This window comes from Vanellus vanellus (assembly GCF_965231255.1).
Source record: "Vanellus vanellus genome assembly, chromosome: 1".
Classification (NCBI taxonomy): Eukaryota; Metazoa; Chordata; class Aves; order Charadriiformes; family Charadriidae; genus Vanellus; species Vanellus vanellus.
In genome coordinates this window covers 119,044,757-119,071,926 of record NC_138905.1, presented here as the reverse complement: position 1 = coordinate 119,071,926, position 27,170 = coordinate 119,044,757, and the positions used below count along the sequence as shown (strand labels likewise).

General features: G+C 41.6%; 2 protein-coding genes across 2 annotated transcripts in view; both read right to left on the bottom strand.

Moving 5' to 3' along the window:
* MRPS6 (mitochondrial ribosomal protein S6) overlaps positions 1–27,170 on the bottom strand; it is a 46,941-nt gene that overhangs the window by 6,635 nt on the left and 13,136 nt on the right. The window contains exon 2 of the mRNA XM_082487388.1: positions 5,513–5,652. Coding sequence (XP_082343514.1) covers positions 5,513–5,652 — 140 coding nt within the window. The remainder of the gene's footprint in view (positions 1–5,512; positions 5,653–27,170) is intronic.
* Positions 20,737–25,981, bottom strand: SLC5A3 (solute carrier family 5 member 3). Its single transcript, XM_082498355.1, has one exon. The coding sequence runs from the start codon at positions 25,792–25,794 to the stop codon at positions 23,653–23,655; it is 2,142 nt and encodes a 713-aa protein (XP_082354481.1). The 5' UTR covers positions 25,795–25,981; the 3' UTR covers positions 20,737–23,652.

The following is a 27,170-nucleotide window of genomic DNA, read 5'->3' as shown; positions in this document are numbered from 1 at the left end:
CTTACTCCCGATCCCATTAGATGCTGTCCCTGTGCTCCCCAGCGGACCCTGGCAATCACCAGTGTCGCTGCACACCTTCTACAGACAATTCCCCATGCGTGTGTTAAGATAAGCTTCCAAAATACAATTCGGCAAGAACAAAAGTAAGACCTGAGTTTGCTACTTCATAGAACAAGTGGGCTGATGAGATAACTGGGAGCGAACAGCAAAACAAAAAGATTAAGAGACAAGCAAGCAAATAACAAAAGAAAATTGCCATCTTTTCAAAATCAAATTTGAAAGGGGGAAAAAAAAAAAACAACAAGGCAATGAAAAACTGGAAAATAGAACATGGAAATTGCTATGAATAATCAGAATTACGCACAGTTTAGCTGAAGAACTCACAAATAAAGTAAACGAAATAAAATGTGGGGAGAAAGATCTAAAAACATTAACTGCATTACAGGGAGATTTAACAGGGGAAAGCACACACATACACAAAACAAAGTAGAAGGGAAAGACCACAGTGCTCTACCGATTTACAAAACCATACACTAAATCTGAGCACTGACCAGGCTGATGTATATCATCTTTTCTGCAACACAGATAACAAAAATAAGAATGGAAGCAACATTTGGGGGGGGGATAAAATCACTAACAACTAAGCTCTAGGGCATAGCAAGACACCCAGTATTCAAAATGCAGTTACACCTGGCCGCTTTCTTCTCCCCAAAGCCGCTGCCATAGCTCCTTCCAGTTGAATAGGTCCCTGGTCTGCAACGTTTGAGCCATTACCTTCCCAAACGAGTGTTTGACTCTCATTTTTTTTAAAGATCTGTTTTGCAGCTGCCCTTGTACCATCTCCCCTAAAGAAAAAATATCCTACATACCAACCACGTCCCCCAAACCACCTCCCTTTATCTGATGCCCTGAAGCATGAAGTGTCACAAGCATATGATTAAGGCATAGCCTGGCAAGGCCAAAGAAAACAGATATGCCACGAAGTGGAAACCCACAGACTGTACTACTGAGATCTATCAGTTTATAAGCAGTTGCCATATTCTCCAGTTTAGCACTGGCCAAATATGCAGCAACGGCTCTGCAGTGTCATCACCTAGCCCCAGTCTGGACCCTTTATTTGAAAGCTGCTTTGAGGGACTCGATGCTTCTCTATCATTTTAAACAGCAAACAAATCCGGAGTTTAACATTCCTTGAATTCAAATACTAGTACACACCTTATTTAAATCAGTTCACTTTTGTTTATTCCAGAAATAAGCACCTCCTGATACATGTAATACAATATTAATGCAACATGTTAAAAGCAATTTAAATACAACTCATTAAAAATTATAAACAAGTAGTGGCTAGAAAAACAAATACTTGGCACAAATCTATTGCCCGTTAGCAGATAAAGCTGGGAATCCTTATTTACATTCTCCCACTGTTTTTGCAGAGACACAGTGGCCGTGGGCAAGTCACTCAGGCTCAATGCCTCAACTAAATATACATACTGAACTGACACTGGAACCAACGTGTCTTTGTCACATTTTATTCATCTATAAGGTGAATAGTATTTGTTACAATTTTGAATTATGCTCCTAAATACTTTAAAAACAAAACGTTGACATTCTACTATGGCAATTAATACCATAAATGTGAGTTAGTAGCTAATTCAACTTCAGTTTAAAATATCAGTAAACCAGTGATTTCAAAATTTGATTCTTCAGACATATCCACACAGTTCCTGAAACATACTATTTTCATGATTACTTCAATGCAAAAGCTGTCAATATTAGGTCTCTAAAAAAAGGAGGGTGTTTTCTGCCGAGAGATGCATTTAAGAGAAAGACCTAAATTTGTTTTAATATGCCCTCAATGCACATGCACTACCTGCTCAGTGAATATAATTTCCTGAGAAGAAACAAGTTAATTGTATGTATGATCTGAGGTCTTCAAAGCTGCCTGGGAGAGTAAAACTGCTCATTCCAGTGACAGCTGTAGGCCACAATCCCCTATGGCAGGCTTTGAAAAATCTCAGCTTTACAGATCAATTGGCAGTAAAACTCTCATTCTCTGTAAAGTCGCCTGGATATTCTTAAATTTGTAATGTGCCTGTAACACAGTATACTCAAGACCGATGATGCCGAAGCACTACAGAACTCAGAGGGGAAAAAGCGCTTTACTAAGGAGACAACTATCCTCCCTATGGACCTAGGAATACGTATTTTCCAGTTTAATTCTTTACTGTTCACTAAAAACATGACCAAAACCTGGCTAAGTCCAGCACTAGCTTCGTTGTGCACATCACACTTGTCCTTTTGCTGTCAATCGCTCTGTTTTATGATATGCTGTATATAAAGACTTGAATTGCAGTTAAAAATGAAATTAATTAAATGAAGGAAACACACAGCAAAAGCCTGGGAGAAGGATGACTACTAGGCATGCCACAAAGCACGTCTCAGTTGACTGGTGAATAGCCATACTGATGGCCCTTGATCCGAGGTGAGCCACAGCCTGGATAGCTCTGGGAGTTTTAAGGCAGCAAAGCCAGGTTACCACGCTGGTGAGGAAGATTTGGTTTGTTTGTCACGCAAACACCCCACACGCAAGGTGGGGGGATCCCATGCCGTTCCAAGTGACAGGAAGATGGTTCCTGCAGTAGTCACTAGGACAAGAGCTGTCTCTAAGAGACAGCTATTAAGCTGTAACCCATGCCACAAGTACTGTATTGCACTCATTTTCATATGATGTGTTGCTACAAATATTGTATTCCACCAATTTTCATATAATTTAGCAGCCAGGAGGTCTAAGGAAGTAGCAGATTTGGTGTACATCCTAGGCCCCCAACTATGTACATATTAGTGGAAGATAAACTAGCTGAAGCTCTACTAAGAATCACAAAACAAAACAAAACAAAAACAAAACCCAAAAACCAAAAAACACAAAACACAAAACCTATTTTTTAAAAAAGCAAACAAAAGACTCCCAAAATAAAAAGCTTTGAAAGATTCAATCTCCGCCCACACTATCATTTGCACTCTCGCAGAAGCCCTTTCAGTTACTTCAGAAAAAGCCCAGACTAAGGAAAAAGTGACACACACTGTACTACTTAACACGCCACCCCACACCAACTTGCTAAGAAAGGGGACATAGACAGAATCAAAAATTGGCTAAGAAGGAGAAAAGACCTTAGGATGTCTTAGTAAGTACAGGTGTATATTCAGCTTAGCGAGCTATCTTTAAAAGTGTTTCGGTTGTTTCAACTTTGCCCTGTTAAAAAAAAAGTTATTACTTTTTACAGATGCTGTAAAGTAGAACTCACCAATTTTGTAAGGTGGATCAAAACTGACTTTTCACTTCCTATTCCTATAGTATCTTTAATATCCTAAGTAAGTTATTCTCCAGACCATATGAAATATTAGATGGTATATCAGGAACCCACCATACCTGAACACTGAACTGCAGAAATACATTCTCCCACATTACCAGGTACTGAAACTGCCTGCTGCTTCCCCCTGTCATTTCTCATTTCTCCTGAATTTGAGTTCCCCAATTAAAGGCACACAAAACAACTATTTCCTGTAGTACCCTCTCTCAATCACTTCTCCCTTTCAAGAAGCCAAGCAATTTAGGGGAGGGAACTGCCATATTCAAATACTGAAGATCCAAATGCAGGGCAGCAGAACAACTGCTGAATATTTAGAGACACTTGAACTGGGAGGTGGTGGAGCAACAGCGACAGTGACAGTAATCTGATGCCTTCCTGTCGGTTTTTCAAGACATGATCGCAATTATTTGCTACTAAAACCTTCCCTCATTCAGAACACAAACTATATCTGCTCTGAGGACTGGAAAGAAGAGGGTTACAGTCTACAGATCCCCTCGTCCTGCTTATTAAGTAGGTTATCTGCTATGGTAGTAGTAGATCCGCTACTAGTTAAGCTAGTTTATACATCTGAAAGATCCCCATGAGAAATGGCCCCTATTCATCTCTGCTACATAGTTCTTGTGGTGTTAATTACTGTTTTCACCTCTCCTAGTTACCCTGTTAAAGAACCCAAGACCTGATCTGCAGAAGCACTGCCACCCAAGCCAAGCAAAAATTTGTCATCCAAAGTGGTGAAATGTTACAGTGTTACAGTACTCTAGGAAAAAAAAAAAAAATCAGAAGCTAAAAGTCTCAACTTTAGCATCCAAAACTAGTGGAACTTTGCCCCTCTGCCTTAGCTCCTCACCTGTACAAAGAGAGTAACATCAGGTCCTCATTCTGCTGAAGCTGTCGGAAAAGATTTCAGTGTTCATAAAATGCTTCTACCCCAACAGAAGGAGAAGGTAATTGGCAATTCTGCCTTGAGATGAGGCTTTGATTAGCTCCTGTGTGTAGGCAACAGGACTTCATCCTCAAATGCAAAACCGGCAGGATAAAGTCACGTTTTGAAGGACACCACGGAGCAGGAATTTAAGGACAGTCGTGGCCACAATGCCATTGCTTTCAGTTAAGTAACAGGCACATAGTGGAGACTTCCTCCCCGACCCTGTCTGTCCGTCTGCTTTAACTGGCAGCTGTCACCACTCCCACTTCACAGGAGAATGAAGAGGTCCTCAGAAGAGGGAGTGAAACCGTGAGTCACCCCTGGGGAGATGATCCAAGAAGGGCTTTGTGAAAGGCACACTTCTGGAGTCACCTCACCTTCCCCAGTGCCAAACACCCCTCAAGGATGACCGATAGGTCGGCCCACCGTCTGATTACATGCAGTTCACGACAAGGATTAGGAGGAGTGTGTAGCTAATTGTTATTTTGATTACCGCAGGCAGCCCCGCACAGTGCGGGTTGCCTAGCAACATTTCTCAGCCCTTGCCAGAGCCAGCATCCAGCATCCATTTCGGAGGTAGCCTCCAGGAGCAACAACACGCCGGCGTCAGCGAGCAGGGGGTGCAATCCACAGCACCTTCCTCCGGCACCGCGGGGGAAGCCTGACATCCGAGATGCCAATTCCCAGCTCCATTTACATTTATCATACTTCCCGTAAACCACACCGTCATCTGTAACGTCCTTAACAAAAACCGTATCAGAAACACAAGCAAGTCTTGCAGGATACACATGGTAATTAACATTTAGTTCAGATGCATTAGAGAAAATGAATCAATCCTGCCCATTAGCAACCAGCAGATTAAGTAGGACTTTTATCAGTAAACAGCCTGACTGCCTTGCAAAATAGTTACGTAAAAATGACATAACAAAACAGCATTGTGTATGTTGGGGAAAGTAGTTCTGCAGGCCTGGACTCAGGCTACTTGTAACACAACGACCAAGCACACCAACAAAAAGCCGACACCACACAGAATAAAAGACACAAAATACTTGAAGCAGAACACGCGCACGCACCACCAGCCACACGACACCTTACTGAGATCACTGACATTGCAGATGTACTCCCAAAAAGCACAAGGAAGACCAAACAATGAGAGTTACATACATACATTTATAAAGGAGCACTTAAAGGATTTTAAGGGAAAACACATCATGCATACCCTCCTCTTCTGTGGCGCTCCTTGTGCTTGGAGATTTTGTAAGGTAGAGATCTTTCTCCCAGGTTTTCTAGGTTCCTCACAATGGCTCCTCTCTCCATAAGAGCCTCAACAGTGCGCTTCAGCACAGCTGCGGTCTCAGGCTTTAAAAGACAAAAAAAAAAAAAGGGAAAGTGGAAAATGTACACAAATCTGATTACTCTTATTATGCGATTAGAAGGGACACCTGTACTTGTACAGCTCCGCACTGGAAGAGATCGTTCCATAACCCACGAGGGTAAAGTGGAAGCAGAAGCAGACCTCCTCCTAAAGAAGAAATTTTTTAAGAACAAACAGCCAATTCCTCCGTGAATTATGGCAACAGCAAGGTTTCCACCGATTTCAAAGTCAGGCCCAAAGAACAACAGGAAAAGGAAATAGTTAATGGATTTAACTCACCTGATATCACTTTGGCTGACCCTTGCACAGGTGTAAGTAAATATATATGGCAAAGAGCCATTATGAATCAGCAACAGTTTTAAGGTCCCTGGACCATCAATACTCATTAATATTGTTCACCACAACATCCAAAGTGAACAGTGTGAGGGGAACACTAATCTGTGGCCTGCTGCAGAGACAATTAGCACCGCATTCATTTTATATCATCATTTCAACTACATGTGCGTAATAGATATTTGGAGCCTCAGCTAAATCACTGCACATCTCATTACTTTTGCATAGCCGACGTCCAAGCCTTTTTAAGAGTTAAGGAACGGACGTGCAGTAATTAGTCTAACATGCAGAGATTTCACTCCTTAGAAAAACAAGTTTGAGGGACAGGCAGCCAAAAACAGTAGGTAAAACAGATGCAACGTTTTCTTGCTCACTGCATATCAGGGCTCTTTAGAGTGCTGAATCATTTCGGTAATGACACTCAACAATATCTATGAAAATGTTAATAAAGTACAAATTAGAATGTTTTGAAAACAACTGCAAACTTATACACTCTCAGCAACAAGAAGTATTTTAAGAAACAGATCTCCTACAGAGAAAGAAAACTAAATGGATGTCCAACTGAACACAAACCAAACTGTATAGCCGCCTTCTGCATTCCACGCAACATTTCACATCAAGATACGTTCCTAAGTCTACTTGTCCAGTGAGATGGCAACAGCTGTTAATGGAAAAGTAATGAAAGAGCTGATTTTCAGCTTTATTCAGATTTTATTTTGTTAAATCAGACCGCCATAATAATTTCCCTGTCCCTTCTCAGCCAGAAGAAAACTTCAAGTCTTCAATCACCTTATGTGTAAGATGACTCAAAGTTAGTTTCCGAAGTCTAAGGTAGAGATGCACACCTTGACTAAGAAAAAGGGTTGTTTAATGTCCAGAGCGCTTAATAGGAATTGGTGGGGAAAGGTGGTGCCAGAATTTCACAACATGCAGTGCAGCCCGTGCTCCGGCATGTGGAATTTCTCTTTCATTTTCCTGAGGATACAAGGTGATACGAAAGAGCCTCCAAATGCAGAGCAGAGATACTCAACATATGATGTTTTGCAATGTTCGCTGCTCTTTGAAAGACCTGAAGTACAGAGTGCCTGAAACATATTCGTGTTTCCATGGGCTAACTAACCTGTGGCAGTCAAGAGTCAATCACGGGATCACACCTACTGCTCCTCACTATCAATCAGAAATTTCATCCCCCTCTCTCCACCTGCATAAACTGTTTAGGAAATTTCTTTTCAACACAAAGGCCTAAAGAGTTATCAGGTCAGCAAAAATGACTGGAATTTTTTTTTCCAACATGTGTTTAGATCGTATTGTAAAACAATATGGGGATCAGACAAGGATGTTCACACATGAAGAATTGTTGCCACCGTGCCAAAATTCTTCAATGCATTAAAACTATTGTTTCTCACAGTAGACAAATACAAAAGGTATCTCTTCTCACAGTGTGAAAAGTTAGGATGAAGGGGTTAAGAGAGTTTATGGATTATACTATACTAATTAAAATCATATTGTAGCTCAAAATCGGGAATAACACTTTTTCAGTTGACTTAGGACAGCTGCTTCCATTATCACTCAGATTTTCAAGTAAGCACCTCCCATGCTTAGGACCTCCTTCCCCAAAACATTTGCTGAACTAACTGAGTCTCCTTACAACTCTTTTTGGCCTCTTGCCACAAAGCAAGCCATTCCCATAAATGTTACAGGAGTCTGAATTTCTGAGACTTCCAAAACTTGTTTGAGCTTACCTGGAACAAAACCAGTGTGTTCAAAACTTATGAAGGACAGACTGACAGATGGACATGAAGACCGCAACTATACAGACCTTTGCTAGAAAAATAGAGTAGAACCGATTTGTAAAATCACGTAGGTACTCACATGTTGATGCTACAGCTGATGATGCCAACCAACTGTAGATGCTGACCATGTTAATACTTTCATTCCTCCCTTTAAATCTTTCTCTCTCGTCTCCTAAATATTTCTGCGTACTAGGTGCAAATACTAGAGAGTATCCCACGAACACAAGGATTTTCTTCCAAGACTGGATTCTTAGTCTTCTCTATATGCTCATTTTACATCATTCTTCAGGTTCTAATATGTCTGACAACTACCACCAAGCAGTCACACACAGTCCCCTCTCCACAAACCCAAGGAGAAGGATGAGCAAATACTATCAGAGAACTGTGAAGCAGCAGCTATGGCATGTTACTCCCTCAGTACTTTGAGCAGTACTCAAGGAGTGGGAAGCACAACTGTGAAATCTGTTGGCTGAGCTGACAGGACTGAAGGTGAGGAACAGAATCAAGAAAAGCCAAGTAAGGAGATCAAGCAGTGTCTTCACAATAATACCAGCAACTAGGAGAAACCATAGAACAAAATCCCTTACTCTGCATCACCATCCACGTGTTGTTTTGCCACAGTGGAAAGCGTTCTTTCAAACTTCTGCTATTGGAGAAACATCAGTAACAGCCAGAGAAAGGCAGCAGTGCTGCTTTACTTGACCCTGTCCTCCCCACTCCACAAATGCCAAAACGCAAGGGGAGAGAGGGGGGCAGAGGCGATTTTCTTAAGACTTTCCCCAAGAAGAATTTCCACCCAAGCTCCTTTTGGCTCAACTTACATGGCACAAAGCCAAGAGAAGCTGGCGCAAACTGTAGACAGGTTTTATGCTGCTTCCACCAATGCAGGATCTCAGCAGTCAAACCCATCTGAACCAGGAGCTATGGGTGAGACACCTTCATTTGTTGTGAAGCAACAGCTTCACAGAGACAAGCTGACAACTAAGGTAACAGAGCTGCTAGTGATATCCATAGTTTAATGCTGGAAGAACCACACCAGAAACCTGGCTTCAAGAAAGAAGAGGAAAAATGAGAACAACTGAGTTTGTGAAGCTGGCACCAAGGGACGCATTACTACCTAGAGGGTTTTGCCTTTTAAACAAGAATCTGACACCGACCAATAGGATTTTACTTACCCACGTTAGTAAGGGAAATGAGCAGTTTTAGGAGAGAAAGGGCAGCTAACCCAACAGCTTCAATATTTTGTGCACTGCAGCGCACCTGCAGTGCTTCCAACCCTAGGCTTGAAAGTACGCTCTTGGAAAGCAATAGGATCTGCCATTCAAGTCTTCTCCCACCGAGCCTGCTGGGGGTGGTTAGGCTGCAGAAGCCTCCAAAGTGCTCAGACAATTATCACAGGAGAAATCTGTCAGGTCAATGAATAAAAATACTGTTAAGTTCACTCTTGCTACTTGTCTCCCACTTGCATAAAACAATGCTGATCCATAAACAGAGCTCTTTTCAAAAGAGATCTTAATTGATTGAGACCTTTAGACGAACAGCTGTATGTCCAGTGGTGGAGCTGTCTGACATACCCTTCTTAACAACCATGCAGATTTCAGTTAAATGTTACTGGGTAAGCTTACTTACATCCCCTCATACCCTCAAATGACACATAAGCTTTCTGTCAATTTTATACATGCCAACAGATCAGCACGTTCCCTGAGCGGCTGCATGTCCAACATGATGTGCAGTTTCTAAACACAACGAAGCCTAAGATCAAGTCCCATATATTTAAAAACAAAAGGAAAAAAAAAAAAAAGAACAAGAAAAGAAAGCCACAGATTTCTACATTAAGGATTGTAAAATATTATGTGTTTTTGCAACCTCCCCACTTGTGGACATACTTTGAAAACATAAACTAATTGTTGGTTTTGAAAGCTTGTCACTGTAATCCCTCTCATTCCTCCTCTCCAAAAAAGATCATGGTTTATCATAGCTTGCCTAAAGCCATCCACCAAACTATATATAGGCTAGCCTTTGCTAACCATAATATCCACAGACACAGGTTCCTTGGTTTGCCTCAGAGCCAGACCAGTTGAGGACATAGGAAATGGTATTGCCTGGCTCCCGACCCAGGAGCCACAACATTTTTTCCTGAACAGCCAGCAAGTAATTCCAGTACCACAGACTGGGGGAAGCAAAGACGGGGGAGACGGGGTGGGAGGACAGGGAGAAAAGGAGAAAACGGAAGCTGGTGCCAGGATGTCCATGGCGGAGAGGAGGCAGCAGAAGAAAGAGCACGTAAGCTCTGGTATGTAATTCTAGCTCTTGTTCCCCCCTCCTGTGTGCACAGTCAACCCAGAGCCCTCTCAACTGGCTTCACCCGCAGTGAACCTGGCGAACTTTGTTAGTGAACCTGGTTCACTGTTATTCGGCCACAAGTAGTTACCTTGTTCTCAGAAAACTACAGCTCTTTGGATGCAACCAAGCCACGGAAGGAAGAGGAGGAGGTCACTACAAACTGTCCAAGGGCTTTTTCGTGGAAAACTGCCCCTGGAAGAAGTAACTGAAGGACTGTTGCCTACAGATCAAAATTCCCCACTCCTCTACCCTCACACTTTTCAAACTTGCAGCTGCCCAGAAAAAACAGGTTAACTACCATGTCAACCCTGTACCTGTCGGGCAAACCCATCCCAACAGAGGTACACTACAAAACATACTTTCTGCATTTCGCGAGCTTCCTCCACGGGTGAGGATCCCTGCGGCCACGTTTACCAGGCGGCTGCACCACCAGGGAGACACCCCCCCCCAGCTGCTGCCAATGCTGCAGGAACTCCACACATCAAGATCACCAGGCACCTTTCCACAAAGAGTCCAGTTCAGTTTATTTAAAACTCCATATTCCCATGCGCCCAGAAGTTATTCATAGCCCGAGGTGTCACGCAAACCACAGCTGAATATCGCGCCCTAAGCACTTTCTCCATACCTCTGGCTTCTCCCTTTCTCCTCACCAGTCTTTGAGTTTATCATAATCGTTACCCACGTGAGCAGAAAGCTGTTTAATGCTCAGACTTCTTCAGCATCTCACCAGACTGCTCAAATGGAAATGGACGGGGGTGCACAATCCATTACCGCCCAGGATCAAAGCCACAAACGCCCAGTAATGACCGACAAGTACTGCAACGCAGCACCAACAACCTCTTTTTGGGAGGAAGTTATTATATGCCACCAGCATGAGTAAAAACTATAGCACGGTTTTTATCAGTCATGCAGAACTCGCATGGCAACCAGCAAGTGTATTAAAAATAGGCGAACAGAAAAAACACAGGGAAAGTATCATCTGTTCTATCCGAGCCCAAATGGATATGAACTCGTCGGCCACAAAGCTGCAAAGGGCAGCTCGGAGACAGACCAGGAACACGGCAAGAGCTTGAAATAAAGCCTTTGTAATGCTGATGACTCCTAAAAAACACGGAGCCACCGCGCAATCCTAAAGGGAAGGACAACGCTGCGGCTGGAACTAGAGCCATGTGAAAAGACTCTGAGCCACTGCTCAATTTTCCACCTCGTTAGCTGGCCAGAAGGAGCTTAAGAGAGGACAGAAATTCAAAAGGATAGAAAAAACAGAACTGGCTAAAAAAGAAGCCTTCTCAAGCCACCAAAGCTCCTCCAAAAAGAGTCTTTAGAGAGAGAAAAGGAAGCAGACATCAAATACTTAGTTTCAGGGCTAGGACTGTACTCAAGTTCTTCTGGCCACTCATTCAGTTCAACAGGAAGCATTTAAAGTCAGTGGGCACATCTCCTTCAATTATAAACAGAAAGAAATCCATCATAATTAGCTTGATTATGCCTTCAATGTAGTAATAGTAGGATAAACTTATGTCTTTTTTTGGTTGTTAAACAGTTACAAAAGGTTGTTCTGAAATTACTTACTGAGGTGGAAATCAAAGAATGCAAAATCTACGTTTAGAAAAAAAGCTGCAATTCAAACGCAGCAAAACTAGGGGGAAAAAACAACTCCTTACTGTCCTTTACTACATAATAAAACACTAGCAACTTAATAGTGCAAATGATAAAAAAGACACACATGCATTTCTGAACTAGCCAAGATCAACACTGGCATAAGAAAGAAGAGCTCTGCAATGAGAAACAAGGGGAAGCTGGAAATTAATTGTCACACCCTGTTTTAGTGTACAAGACAACACAGCAGACAGACGAAAAAATAATCAGCAGATTAAGAATGGACAGCAAAGAAAAAATTAGTGCTAATACTAGTAAAAACTACAGCCAGGCATACAACAGAGCTAGTGGCAGGGTTATTCTTTATCTGCGTAGGGAACAAACTCAAATGCCCAGTGCAAGATGCAAAGCTGCAAATACTATAAAAGCATAAACAACACAGAACAGCAGCCCTAAGTAGGGTACAACCACTGAAGGATACGTACTATTCAAAAAAGATCAAAATAAAGATAAAAGTGGTAGATCAAGCAAACAGAAGATGTGGCAGCCATGCAGCACCCCTGCTAAAAACAGCCTGCATGTGACTGATGAGCGCCATCAGGATGTCCTGAAACCGAGCAAGAAAAATGCGAGGAATCGGCATGCCTGCCTGGAAGTTCAGATCCAGGCAAGGGTGGGGATGGATCGGTCTACGGAAAGCTGGACATATAAGGCAGCATGAGGTAGGGACAGATGTTTCCGTAACTACGACGGTACAATTTTCCCGATAGAGAATAAGGAACAAATGGGAGAAACGCAGGTGCTCCTCAACATGATACCCATTTCGTTTTTCCATCAAACATTGATTGAACAAAAGGCATGATACTATTCTAGAACTGGATTTGGCAAATAGTGAGAAAGTTATAGCAGGCAAGTCACTAAAAATAAGTTTGGAGGAGTGATCAAAATTGACTCAGTCTGAATTAAAAATAATACCGCATCCTCAAAACAGATCTTTAATTAGCATTTTCAGAGAGGATAAGCCAAGGAACTAGCAACTTCACCTGATGCAAATATGAAGCCCAGGGACTTGAATGCAGAGGAAGCAGCAACTTTTAAAGTCAAAGTGATGCTGGTATCTCTTCTGTTCTGAAATCCACTTTTCTTCTTTAAAGAATCTAAATTCCATAAAATATCTTTTTTTTAAAACTCAATATTTAAGATCAAAGGAAATTATTAAAGAAACTGAACTAAAACCCAAGCAATACAAGTACCCTATAAATACTAAGTCACAATTAAATTAACACATCAGCCTCAACACTGAACTTAGCTGAATTCAATTCATTTTAGAGAGTTGATACTCTTCATAATTTCTAAAAAGAACTCTAGAAGGTGTCTTGTAAGTCTGAAGTAAACTGCAACCAAATCCTCCGTGATTCAAGGCTGTTTCAAGGGTTTATTACAAGAAACAGTTAACGTAACAATTGGACACAACTTTAAAATCAATTAAACACCTTCCTTAAAACTCCATTTACAAACTTACCCTCTTCTCCTCAACCACAATAAATTATAATATGGACTTCAATGTAACGCCCCCGGTCAGCTGAAGTCTACTTATCAGAAACTTGCTAAGACCAAGCTTACCAGAAACTACAAGTTTTGTTCCTCTCATGGCTTTTAGATGTGAATACATTTTATCATGTTTACTTTACATATTCATTAAGTGTAAATAATCAAGGGGGAGGGTGAGGTGTGGGGAACACCAACCAAACATGGGCAGAGTTATTGTCAAACACCTTTTCTCCCTCGCCTTTGAAACACATACAGTCACATACAATTCCCTACTGTTTCCACACTTGATGTGTTCAAGATGAAAAACAGAAGACATTCCAATGAAGAGAACAAAAAGATAACAGTAGAAGCAGAAAAAGGGGAAGGTGAGAGGAAAAGAAACCTTCTCCAATCTTGTGATACAGAAGCCAGTGCTTCTTTCACCACCTCCATACTTATCACTGGTAAACCTCTTCCTGAGCGCCTTGGGAGGGGACACATGGTTGCAGTTTGCCAGTTCAGGTCATCAACTCCTCTCCCCAAAGCGATGAGCTGCCAGTTTTAAGATACCCTGAAACTTTTTCTGACTTCTCAAACTTTCCCTTTGATTCCTCGTGCACTTGGACTGCAATTGCCCACCCTCACAGATCCACCTTCAGAAGACCCTGAGATAAGCAAAACGTAAAGCCAGACTTAACTGCGCAGCCTAGTCTAATCAAGGCCTGCATCAAGTCATCCTTAGACAAGTTTAAAAAAGAAATCCCGTGCAAGACAGTATTTCAGATGTGTTCAGGATTTTAACCACCACAGAGAGCAGAAATTTTGCCCTTTCTTCCTTGTCATCTTCCAGGATTACAGCTGACGGTTACAGTTTACTGCTTTCTAGGGAAAGCTGGTTATGCCTCCCCTGGGTAAGAGGCCTTGTGGTGCAATTTTACCTAGTAAGATATTTAGTATGACAATTCCTATGACAACAGGCTGTGGATGAAAAATAACGCATACAACTCAGCACCAGACTTAAGTTGGAACCTAAGTTTGGAAGCTTACTTCTCAAGAACGTCACCTATACATACTCAAGACAGGGCTAATTTTAAGTAAGAATTTTAACTCCAGATAAGATCCCTATCTTCAAATAAGCTCTTTCTTTCAATCTCCCCCCTCTAACTCAGCCTTCTTTCCATCCCCATGCACTGTGTGTATGGCTCCCCCAGCATCTTCTCTCATCAATTTATTTTAAGCTTTTCTATTCACCCACGTATTTAACACCAGCTTGGAAGACTTACAGACACTGACAGAAAGGGCCCAAAAGTGATAGCTGCTATTTCCAAGGTAAGCTGAAGTCTGTCATGCCCTTGCCCCAAGTATTCAAAAGGAAGAGGCTGCCTGAACACAGACCTAGTGGCTCCTTCAGCTGCCCCGCACCTCCATTCACCGGCTGCTGTGCAAGTTGGGAAGGGGACACGAATGACAGCACCGTCAGGCTGCTGCTGTTACCGTCTGCTTCCCTGGATGCTTCAGGGACAAAGTCAATGGTATTACCAAGGAGAAGGGCTTTGGCGTGTTGGAAGCGGTACACAACCCAAACCGCCTCCCTGCCATGTGATCCCGAGCCTGGTGCTTTTCCCCGGCAGGGAACAGCTCACTCAGCACCGGCGCAGGTACCTCTGAACCCGCAGAGGTTCTTCCAGTGTCATTGCTCTGGGCACGTTCAGAATTTTTCAAATCAGCTTTCACAACTCCGTAATTGGGAGAAATGTGCGCGGCAGCAAAGGAAACGGGCACTGCATGGCTTCCAGAAGACAAACACTAGTTTGGTTGCCACAGCTACAAAGGCCAAACGCCATTAATTTTTACATTCCCTGGGTTGGAGGCTTCCAGCCTTGGAGTGCCAGCAATAGTCCAGCCTTGGGAGAAATACCTGCAACTGTCCAAAGCATCCATTGTAGCAGTCAAGCATCTGGATACATTCCAACCAAGTCCCCAACCCTCCAGACCTCGGGTGTACCACTAGCGCCATCCAGACTAGTCTAAGCCACCGAAGAACTCCCTCCTATGAGAGAAATCTTACAAGGACTAGAGACCTAGCTCCTAATACATAGATGTTACACCCATCCCGCACATCCTTACTGCCATAGAAGAACAAAGAAGAGTCAGGACTAAGAAAAAGCTGAAGCTGGATAGTAAAAAACTCTCCAAAAGAGTGTGTGAGGACCATGGCCATAATTTTTAAATCCTCACACTTTTGCAGAAGAGTAACTATCTTTGTCTCTGAATCAGAATAACATTTAAGGTGGAAATTACACTGTGTTTTGACCAACGGGCGTGCACAAGTAAAAGTGAACCTTGGTAATTTCTTGCTCAAATTCTCCTGTATATTACAGCACATACACTGGGATACTCAAAGCTAACTTACAAAACTAGTTTCATGGTTCAGGTAAGTTTTAAAAACAGTTGCTGACAAATGAAAGGATTATAAGCATCATGACTATGAAGTCAAAGTGTCACCTTATTCCCAGCAGTCTATGAACCCCTCAAAAAAAAAAATAAAAACCACCGAAAAAGCAAATCACCAAGTACAACCTGATTAAGCACGCTTGCTAGACCAGCAGGAAGAAAGCATGGAGCTGAAACCTCCTGGCTTGTTCACTTTCCTGGCACAAAAACATGCAGAGGGCAAACTGGGACAGCCACATCCAAGGAGGGAGAGTTCACTTCAGAGCCAACAGGCAAAAAGTACTCATTACCACCATCTCCTTGGGTTTTTCCAGTGAACCCTCAAAATAAATGCTGCCGCAGCATTCATTGAACCTGCCCACAACTCGTCTGGGCCAGGACTCCACGCTCAAAGAAACGTTAAAGTCTCAAACATCAGTAAACTGAGGATTGACGGAGTCTTTGCTAATTAATAATATAAATGGAACCAGCTGGTGATGAAGAGGCTTCTTGAACCTCTTTTAGAAATCAATGAAATGGGAAGCTGGTCACTGAACAGAGAAACACCTAATAAAACTAATTAGATAACCAATTAATGAACAGCTAACTAATAAAAACACGAGTCCTGCTCCCTCCTGGAAATCAGAAATCCAAACCTAATCTGCAGGCTGGAATCTCTGCTTATTTTTCATCCCAAATCCAAAGCTTCTTCTCCAACCAACCAACAGCTTCCACTTCTCTTTTAAAACACAGCAGCAAAAGAAGAGAATACCAAGAATCATTTTGCTGAACGCAGCATTTCCTCTGCAACTGAAAAATCTGGCTTTAGTGTCCTTCCCACAACTTTTGCCAACGCAACCATCTCTAAAAGGGCATCTTCATCCCCAGTCCGCAGGTGATTAACCAGCAGGCCTGCCCCCTTCCTTGCTGAACTGTCACCACTGGACCACAATAGCTGCGATTCACACCGTGCTTTCCGTGGCTATTAGTTCAAATATGCCCTTATGGGGGAGGGACAAGGGGGAGAAGGAAGTGGAAGACTCATGTTTGATCTCTCCTTCCAGAACGGTGTTGGTATTTTAATCTTTTTCAAATAAAAAACATGAGAAGGTATCCTTCCATCCCCAAAGGCAACTATCTAAGCACTGACCACCATAAGCCGTAACTGCTTCCTACAAGGGGGAAGACAGCATCACACGCATCATTCTCAGAACGTGACTGCTGGCACAGGCTCCCTGGAGGACTTGGGCACCAGGACCGATTTCTAGATGGCAGTCAGAAATAAACACAAGACAGACACCAAGGCATCCAGGCCAGGGCAGTCCCAGAGGGATACCGAAGCACAACTGGAGGTATTTAAAGGACACTCCAGATTCAAGTAAGAAGGTGCCTACCCCGCTCAAGAATTGGTTAAGCAGCAGCTGAACAGGGCATTTAAAGAAGAAAAAAAAAGAAAAAACATGACAAAAAAGTAAAACTGAAATTTTGAAGGGTATCCAACAAGACTGCTCTGCTAAACGAGGGTTCCCCTATACTTTGTTTTCCATGCAAGCTGCTGCTCTGCAGGGTGCTTCGGGCAGCCAGCCTTGCCCTGCCTCAGCATCCCGAGCTTCGGGTCACAGAAACATCAGTCCAGCCCAGCCCCAGCCCCACCTCCCCACAACATGAATCGATGTTAAGTTTTGCAGCCAAACTCCGCAACCAAGGTTTGGGTCCTTAAGTCCTTCTCACAGTTTTAAAGAATCTAGTTTGGTTGGTTATTTTTTGTTTTGTGTTTTGTTTTTTTTTGTTTTGTTTGTTTTTTTTTTTTTTAAACTTCTCTAACCAAATGCCCATGCCCTGCTTCTAGAGGTCTGCCTTTTAATAACAGGGGCAAAATGAGAAGTGTCTTTATACATATAGGGATGCAACACTTACTACAAGAAAGAATGTGTGTAACATAATTATGGACAAGTTCTCCAAAATAGCTTCACAAATATCTATTCTGGTTGTTTGTTGTTTTTTTTTTTTTTTCTCTATTTTTATTGAAACTTTGTACAGAAGTTTTAAACATTTCCATACAATACTTTTAGACAGGACAAAATGCCATGGTAAAGGAATGTAAACTGCAAGAAACACAGTCTGAAGTATCCAAATACTCTCTAATAAGAGTTTTAGTTTGAAGACTAATGCAGTAGGCAAAATAATATGCATACAGTATACAAAGAACAGTATACACAGGGCCAGCAATGCTAACTATGAAATTTTTGCATCAGATTTACTTCAAAGATTTATAGCAATATGATAATTCTATACACTAGACCAAAATTAATTTATCATACATCGTTTCTATGACAAAAAGCTTGTCATTATGGACAGTAGCAACTTACAATATAGTTAAGCTGTATTAATCTCATTAACACTTCTAAATCTATATTCCTACTACAATATTTTTTTTTTCAGTATATTGTCTTATAAGATCTTAACAGACCTTTAAATAACACTTTACCAAAAGAGACCTGGATCCATTGTAGTGATCTTATCTACATGCCCATTTGGCTTATTTCAAAAAAAAAAAAAAAAAAAAAAAAAAAAACCCCAAAAAAAAACCACACACCAAAAAAAACCCCACACAAACAAAACAAAGGACAAGGAAAAAGGCAGGTTTCAAATGCTATATGATATCATTTGGTTTTGGTCTGAAATGTATTTTAGTTGACTAGTTAAAAAAAAAAAAAAAAGGCAGTTCATTAATTGGTATTTTATATAAAATCTGCAGAAAAATACAACAGCAACAAAAACCAAAAATACTTCACAGATATCTGAAAAAACATTATATCAGAGATACAAGGTAAAGCAGCATCACTTTGACACTGTGCTTTAAAAATAAGAAGATGAATGAAGAGACTGCTCTAGTGATATTAGAAAATTTGCTTTCTTCTTGAAGAAGACTACTAACATTTTGCACAGCAACTATTTTTATAACCACCTCATTTAAAAACGTGTATTCATAGACACAGAGAATTGTCATATCATTACCATTTTTGCTCAAAGTGTCTGACTTTACACAGTGAAACTGATAATGCTAAGTGTCACCAGATGTCACTATACCATGAATTCAATATAAGAACAGAAGTGAAGCAAATGCCTTTAAACCAACACCATTAAAGAAATAGAAAGTGTTTTGTAAACAAAACAAACCACTTTGCAAAACAAGAGAGTTCAGAGATCTCACAGTGAAATCAGAAATCCTAATTATATATGTTTACATTCTAGAACTACTCTTTACCTTAGGCCAATTAAAGCACATTAAACCATTTAATTATATACAAACATTTTCTTAAAAAAAAATTTAAAACATTGCACACAAGTCTGCTTTTTAACATCACATAACAAGGTTAGTTTTATTTTCAAAACAATTACATTTAAGGGCACAGAACATACAGAATACCAAATTAACAGATGAGTATTTTTGCTTCGCTATACATGCTAAATCCAAAGATTTCCCCAAGAAAGCTAGAGCTTAGCAACTCTAACTTCTTCCATGTATCCTGTTTTCTGAAAGGAGCATCTCCCAACACCACCTTTATCTTAGGATTTAAAAAAATATATATATAAAAAAAATAAAGCTGTACGTTTTAAAGTCGTAAGCATCTTCTGCTTTAAGTGTTGGCGCAGAGATCCTTTGATAGCTCTGCCCGCTTCACTGTAACCTTGTGGGAAATCCTTTTCACTACTCAGTTACAGTACTCTCATGACTCGCATCAGAAGTCTCACGCTGGCCCTTCTGGGATTAGGGTGGAAAGGGGAACACAGAAGTGGAGAAGTAGAAAATACACAAGCGGTATGTTGAAGGCCATTTTAATTTCTTACAATCTCTCACCGTTTACTTTCAGGTATTAGTAAAAGCTAACAGGAAAAATAACAAAACCAACAAAAAAAAAAAAAACCCAAACTTTGGCAGAGAATAGTATCAAATCATTAAAAAAAAGAATTAAATAAGAATAGTCTCCCAGAATGCAGTATTAAGCTCTCAATAAGCCTTTTTTTTTTTTTCCCTTTTCCTTTTTTTTTTTTTGTTAAATAAAAAACTTCTAACAAATTTCTGGGAGAAAATTCAAATATCTTAACAGAAAAATAAGTTAATGGAAATAACAAAGAAAGGTGTGATTCCAAAATAAGTTTTTCCAAGACTGTCATTCTAAGCTCAAGGCAATAAATAAACCCATTGCTGCCAGACAGAAGCACGTGTCCCCCCAGATCTACACCTGCATGACCAGCCAGTCCCACTGAGGAGGTGGCCAGACATAAAAACTTATGAAACCGGTTGTCCATTGTGGGAGACACTTTTGTAGTTGGTAAGACCAAAACGTTGGTGTTTAAACCAAAACATATTAACCTGGGTTAACACCTCTTCCATGCAGATCATGATCAAAAGGCAAAGGCATGTTTACGCTATAAAAAAAACTCTCAAGCAACTTCTTATTCTAAGGTCTGTAACAGAAGGGCAAGGTACTTGCTCACCAAGACAGTTTGCTTGAAGCCTTATTTTTTTTTTTCCTAGTAAAGGCCTTTTATTAAGTAGTTATATGCAGTGAAGAACATTAGCAAGTTCTATGACCTCTAAGACATGAAAATAGAATACGACCAAAGAGGTCAGCATTAGGCAGAGAGTAGCATAGAAACACATTTTCAAACGACTTAAGAGGAAAAAAGCACTGGAGAAGTAATTTGCTTAAAAGCTTTTTCACAATAACAGGTCTAAAAATGGGGGGGGGGATGCAAAGTATTACTTTATTAAGATACTGACTGACTGCCAATTACCACCGTGATTAATGAGTCAACTTGCTAGTTTAGCAAAAGTAAGAATACATTAACTGGGAGATGGGAGTATCTCAGATTCAAGAGTCAAAGGCTGCACCGTCCATTTGCGAAGGATGATGGCTCCCTGCCACACCACAGATCTGACCGTAGTGACACCACACAGGACACAGCCACCCTGTGTATTAACCCTTTAAACAGCATTCTCTTTAAACAGCACATGACTTGAGTTGGGGAAGAGAGGAGGGAAAGCAAGCTGGGAAAAGCCATTATAAGCAAACCGCTCTTCAGGTGGCGGTAAGAGCCATCCTTCAGCTTCATAACCATGTTAAGGCACCCTGGGGAAAATGCAAGCACAGATGAAGCAATGGCAGCCAAGCAAAAGGGTCCCTGAGCTAACCCGGCTTCACAGGTTAGGTGGCAATGCGTTTGTTAATACTGAGAGCGAAGAGGACCGGTCTGGAAAATCCAAGTACCAGTCACTGATAGAAAGACATGCCAAGTTGCTAAGGGACAGTGCCTGGCACGTAAGTCTCTTTCCCTGTGCCAAATTTGGCATATTAGCTGGATCCCAGCTTTTTCAAGAAGGTATTGTTGGACTGAGACTCATCTTTATCCTCCACAAGTTGTTACTTTTCATCCCACTAAGATCAATTTTTGCCCTATATCATTTTATTCTGCACAGACACAGTTAACTGTTTTACATCTTTCTTATGGTACCGTCCTTCCCAGCTCAGCCCACGAATGATTTAACTTGAGATGCCATTAACACATTTCACATACTACATTAAAAAGGAATTACAATATTTTTCGGAATGAAGCCAGCCACACAAACCATAAGAAAATGTGTCTTGTCACACTGGTATTAACATCAAGATTCAAGTATGGTAACTCTTCTCTTCTACATACATTGCAACACCGCTCCTACACCTATTACTGTATTTCCAGTTAAGAGCAGCCCACTTTCCAGCAGCAACAACTAAACAAAGTGGAGAAAGGTGGAGCACCTCAGCCTCTGACGGACAGATTCATTTGATTTAAAGACAACATCAAAACAAACAAAAAGAAAACCTGGCAAAAATGGGAGTTGATCATTTTAACTGGAAATACGTATTACACATCATACTACTAAGCACTATTTGGATGGCCTGCAGCTTACAGCACCACTGTACTGGAAAGCAAACTCTCCAGCAGTCAAAGGCAGGATTAACCCAAATTTCATCTCTACAGAACTGTTTCACCCATAGGGATTGGTTCTTGTTCATGTGCCAAGGAAACACTGCTGGACCCTTGAATCAAGGCTGTTGGACTGTCAGCATGGTCCCTCAGACCGTTTTTGGCCCAGCCAATTTGTGCCCTCCCAAACAAGTCCTGAGATGAGCTTGGGATCAAAGAGAACTGGAGGAATCCTTTTCATGGGAAGCCTGGATATGACCGCTCTGTCCTGGAGGGTAAAGGAGTTTAATACTACGAGTGCAGCCAGATACAGTCAGCCGGCCTCTGCGCCCAAAAACAGGCCCTGACTTGGTTTAACATAAGGGCAAGAGCACCCAGGACGGCAACGCCTTCTCCTGCTTTACCAAGAGGGAAGCGGACCAAGCTCTGCAACCTTTTGGTCTGCTGAGCTCCACCAACCTGCTGCACACACATCCTCCGCACCTGGAAACTGCTCATACCTGCCTCAGGCATCCATGCTTCCGGGAAAAAAAAAGAACCTCAGCATCTCGAGACCTACTGATCGTCTGTGATCGCCTGGGAAAAATTTCACTTTTTTTTTTTTTTTTTTTTGAAGAATCATAAGGGCAGATTTCAATTGCCGACACAGATTACAACTGCACACGCTCCTCATCTCCTGACACAGGATCCCTCAGGAGACACAGCTTAAAAAAGAAGGTTTGACAGGGCGAAAGGGGAAGTGGGAGAAGATATGAGGCAAAAGGACTCTGGAAAATAAGGACCACTTCCACCTCTTTCCCCCCACTTCCCCTTCCTCTTGTCTTCCCATTTGTTTTTCTCCTCTTACAGAATCAGTACGCAGCAATGGTAGGGCTGCAGAGTATTTCCTTCTAGACATACACAGCAGAGGAAAAGAATTATTTTTCAGTGTGCTTAAACAGAAGACATGCGAAGTCTCACATGTCTCTTTTTCCGATGTGGTAGAACCTACATACAGATTTTTCTCTAAAAAGAGGCTAAACCTAATTATGTCCTTAAGGTTTGGAGACTGAAGAGGCTGAATATATACTGTTTTATTTCAATATACTACAAAAACTAAATAAAGAGTAGTTTGTTTTGTTTTGGTTTGGTTTTCCCCCCCTTTTCCCCCTTCTCCTCTATTGCCAGTTTGTCATCTCCAGGGTTTGGATGTTTGGGATTTTTTTTTTTTTTTTTTTTTTTTTTTTTTTAAGTACAGCAACTTGTCAGTAATGGAATTTACAGTGGATAAAAATCAAAAGACAAGAATTTTCTTACAGAGGAAAAGAAAGATAGGAAGCTACTAACAGGTACCATGTTTTAAGCCCTACAAGAGGAGGCAAAATATATTCTTGTTGTTGCCATAAGAGAAGTGAGAAACTGAAAAAAACTAGAAGCAGTGAGCAAACTTAAAAAGTGCTAAGTTGGCCAAGGTAATACAGCTATGTTACAAAGAATGACGACACAGCAACGTGCATTGCAGCCCTACATTAAAAAAAAAGAAATAAAAGTATCTTTCGACACAGCTTTAATCATTTAGATTTTACACATCAATAAATGATTACTTGTTATCTTCACCTTAATGCTGACTGAGCTCTGTAACTGCCTGACTTCAAACACAGCCACCTGCCTGCCTTTGGTATGTTTATACATGTATACACGGAAAAATAAAAGGTTAGTACTGCAAATGGAGAAAAAAAAAAAAAGACAGAAGGGGAAAAAATGAAAAAGACATCACATGACACTTCTGCCTTCAGCAGAGATAGGACAACATGTCTCAAATGGTCTCTAAATAGGCTGAAGTTGAGTTGATCTTACAATTATAGCGTAAACAATGCCTGGGTTGCGGTTATGTTATTGGAAAAGAAAAACAAAAAACAACGCTAAACAAACAAAATCTCCAGAGACCTGTATCAACTTCTGTATGTTTAGCCATACCCTTAAAAGTTCACTATTCACTCACAAAGAGAAATAGACAAACATGAATATTCCAAGTGAACAGACACAGACCAGTCCAGTATTTAGTAATAGCTTAACTTTTGGAGTCTCTTCCAGCATTTGTAAACAAACAGTCTCTTCCTCGATCTCCCGAACAGCTCTCTTGTTCATGTTTTTACTTTTAAAGCCACAGAACCAATCTATGAATTTCAAATGTCTCTCTCTGTCATCAGTCTCTTCCTCATGCTTTTTCTCCCCCATCAAAGCCGCTTGTCCGTTGGAATAACAATCAACTGGTGTCTCGACTTCAGAGTGACTCACAGAAATCACCGGGTTGCTGTCATCTCTGCAAGTAACCAGAAGATTGATATCCTCCGGCTTAATATTTTTCATATTTTCTTCGGATTTGCCATTTGGAATGATATGGTTAGCGTTTTCATTGCACTTGAGGATGCTCTTTTCCTGCACTTTGTACAGCTCCCCCTTTGCGGCACTCTCTTTTATGTTCCTGTTCTTCACGGCCCAGAAAGTGGTCGTCCGAACCTGCTCCTTCGTCGGTGGAGGCGTGAGGAGGCTTACTACGAAGGTCACAATCCCAGTGATCCAGAACAGAGCTGTCGCAACATACATGTAATGGATGTTTTTGATAAAGCTCGGCCTAGTGTCCGGCTGGTTACACTCCGGAGCACGATAGATAAACGCCAGTATCAACCGTATCGCTCCAAGAACAAACCCGGCCATTCCGCCATAGAAAGCCCCCTGCTCATTGCAACGCTTCCAAAAGATCCCCATAAGAAAGAGAGCAGCCACCGGTGGGGTCAAATAGTCCGCTACCTCTTGAATATAAAGGTACATCTGACCACCTTGCATTTCTACAATTATCGGGACCCAGGCAATGCTTATAACTACCATGAACGCAACAAAGACTCTTCCTACAATCATCAGTTCTCTAGACGTCGCGCTCTTCCGAATGAGTTTGTAGACATCAAGTGTGAATATGGTGCTGGCACTGTTGAATATCGAGTCCAAGTCACTCATCAGTGCAGCGATCATCACGGCCATCATCAGTCCCCGCAGACCAACCGGCACAAGTTTCATCACCAAACGTGGGTAGGCGATGTTAGAGCATCCGGCTCTGCTCCCGCAGACTTGAAAACAGTGTTCTGGATTAATGCAGGCGATATCATCTGCAAACAGTATTCGTGAAATCATCCCTGGGACAACTATAATAAACATCGGCAGCAGCTTTAAGAAGCCCGCCATCAGAGTGGATCCTTTGGCATGAGCAATGTTTTTTGCAGCTAAAACTCTCTGAACTATGACTTGATCGGCACACCAGTACCAGACAGAAGCTGGGGTCTGTCCCAACAGAAATCCAGGCCAGGGAATATCTTCATCTGTTGGCTCACGCAACATTTTAAGAGCATCAGGCTTTGGGTCGACATTGCAGGAATTGGTATTGGAAATGTTGTAGGTTAACAAGATAGACGTAATATTTGGTGACGCTAACATGTACCTTCTTTTAACTTCTTCAAACCCACCAACCTCCGTAATACTTATGATCATAAGTGTGAGGGCACCAATAATCATAAGCAGAGCTTGAAGGGTGTCTGTGTAGATGACAGCCACAAGACCTCCAGTCACAGTCAACAGTGCAGTCATTCCAATAAGGAGGATAACTGACAAATAGAGGTTCCAACCTAGCGATTCTTGAATAAAAAGTGCCCCTGAATACAAGTCAACTGAGAGTTTGGTGAAGATATAAAGAATTAGAGACAATGCTGCAAAATATATTTGAATTCTATGCCCTCCAAAACGCTTGGACAAGTATTCAGGCATGGTGTATACTCCCGACCGGATGTAGACTGGGACGAAGACCCATCCTAAAAGCTGCAAAAGCATTAAGGCGTTGAATTCCCATGCACCTACTGCAAATCCACTCGCCGCTCCAGATCCTGCGAGCCCAATGAAATGTTCACTTCCAATATTGCTCACAAATAAAGATGCACCAATAGCTACCCAGGTCATAGAACGCCCTGCCAAAAAGTAGCCACTTACGGTGCTCCGATTGTATTTCCACATGGCAAAAAAACCTATGCACATTACAAGCACGAAGTACAGTGCCACAATGGCAATGTCTGCTGTTTCCAAAGAAGCCCTCATTTTTGTAAACAAAATGACTTCGCACAGCTGACGTCCACTTCTCGCCCCCCAGCAAACGTCTTTTAAGCAACACGTGAACCAGTTAACATATATCAACACTGCGGATCAAATTCTTTGTCCCTTGGTTTGCTGTCCTGATGCTGGTGGTTGTGGTACATTTATTTTCTCCGCTTCTCAAATGGAAATTTGGAACTTAGCACGCACTTTTAATCCACATTCCACAAGAGCATCAGCCTTAACTCAGTTGATGTAGGAGAAATTCTTAGTTGCAGCTAAGTTTAGTGAGGCCTACTGTACCAACCCTGCAAGGCAGCAAAGACAAAAGACAAAGATTGAATTAGAGAGGAATTTCATGAAGTAATGAGAAAAAATTTGAAGTCTAGTAAAACAATGACTGAACACCACAGATTTTTTCCCCCTTATATTTCCTGCTGTATTTATGCAATCCATAACACACATAATTAAGTATTTGTACAACTAAGTAGTAATGCCTTTTATAAGTCAGCTTTAATGTTTACAAGTACCTTAAGGGACGCAGCAACTCTAGAGTATTAAATGACCCAAATTCCCCAAAAGAAGGCAAGGAACAGAAATACATTTTATTTTTCTTTCAAGTCTCACAAGTCTACTTCTCAAGCCACTAACCAGGCCTTCTTTTTTCGAAGAGTCTTGGGGCAGGGGTGGGAAGGGGAGTGAAACCGCTACGGAGTGTTAACCTGGCTGGTCTTTTCTCATATTACTCTAGCACGGCACCCCACAAATCTTGATAGATCCTGACATCACATGCAGGCACTTGAGACACCAGCTGGCTGCTAGAGCTAAAAATCAAAGTGAAGTCACGATGCTGCTGAGAAACAACATAAATTTAAAGATCAGCTGGAGAATCATGTTATTCTGCAGGTTTTAGACAAGTTCGCACTTATCTGGGGTACAGATGATCACAGGGTTACATTTTACTCTGAAAGCTCTTCATACATATCCCATGTAATCTATCTAAGCCAAGAAAAAAATCCCACTCAACTAAGCAACAAAAGCAAAACTACACCCGACATCCAGCTCTAGGGTATTTCTGTCTGCCATGTGCCTTTTGATACCCACACCCACGTGGTTTCAGGATTTTTGGGGATCACTCTAGGCACAGGAAGGAGAACCGAATGGATTTTGGTAGCAGTCAGTTACTAGGATGCCAGGAAGCGCTGTTCCCTGCACTGTCCATTTACATCCAAGCATGAAGAGGATCACATTAACGTCAGAGGCAGAAGGTTTTGAGGCAAAGCATACCCTGCCGCTCTACTCCTAAACCCCCAATCACACTCAATTCTACCAAAGCATGTCAAGAAACAGGCACTCATTTAGGCAAGCAGGATTGAAGCGCT

What these genes read in the sequence shown, in the direction of transcription:
- SLC5A3 (XM_082498355.1), bottom strand. Translation starts at nt 25,794, where the DNA reads ATGAGGGCTTCTTTGGAAACAGCAGACATTGCCATTGTGGCACTGTAC.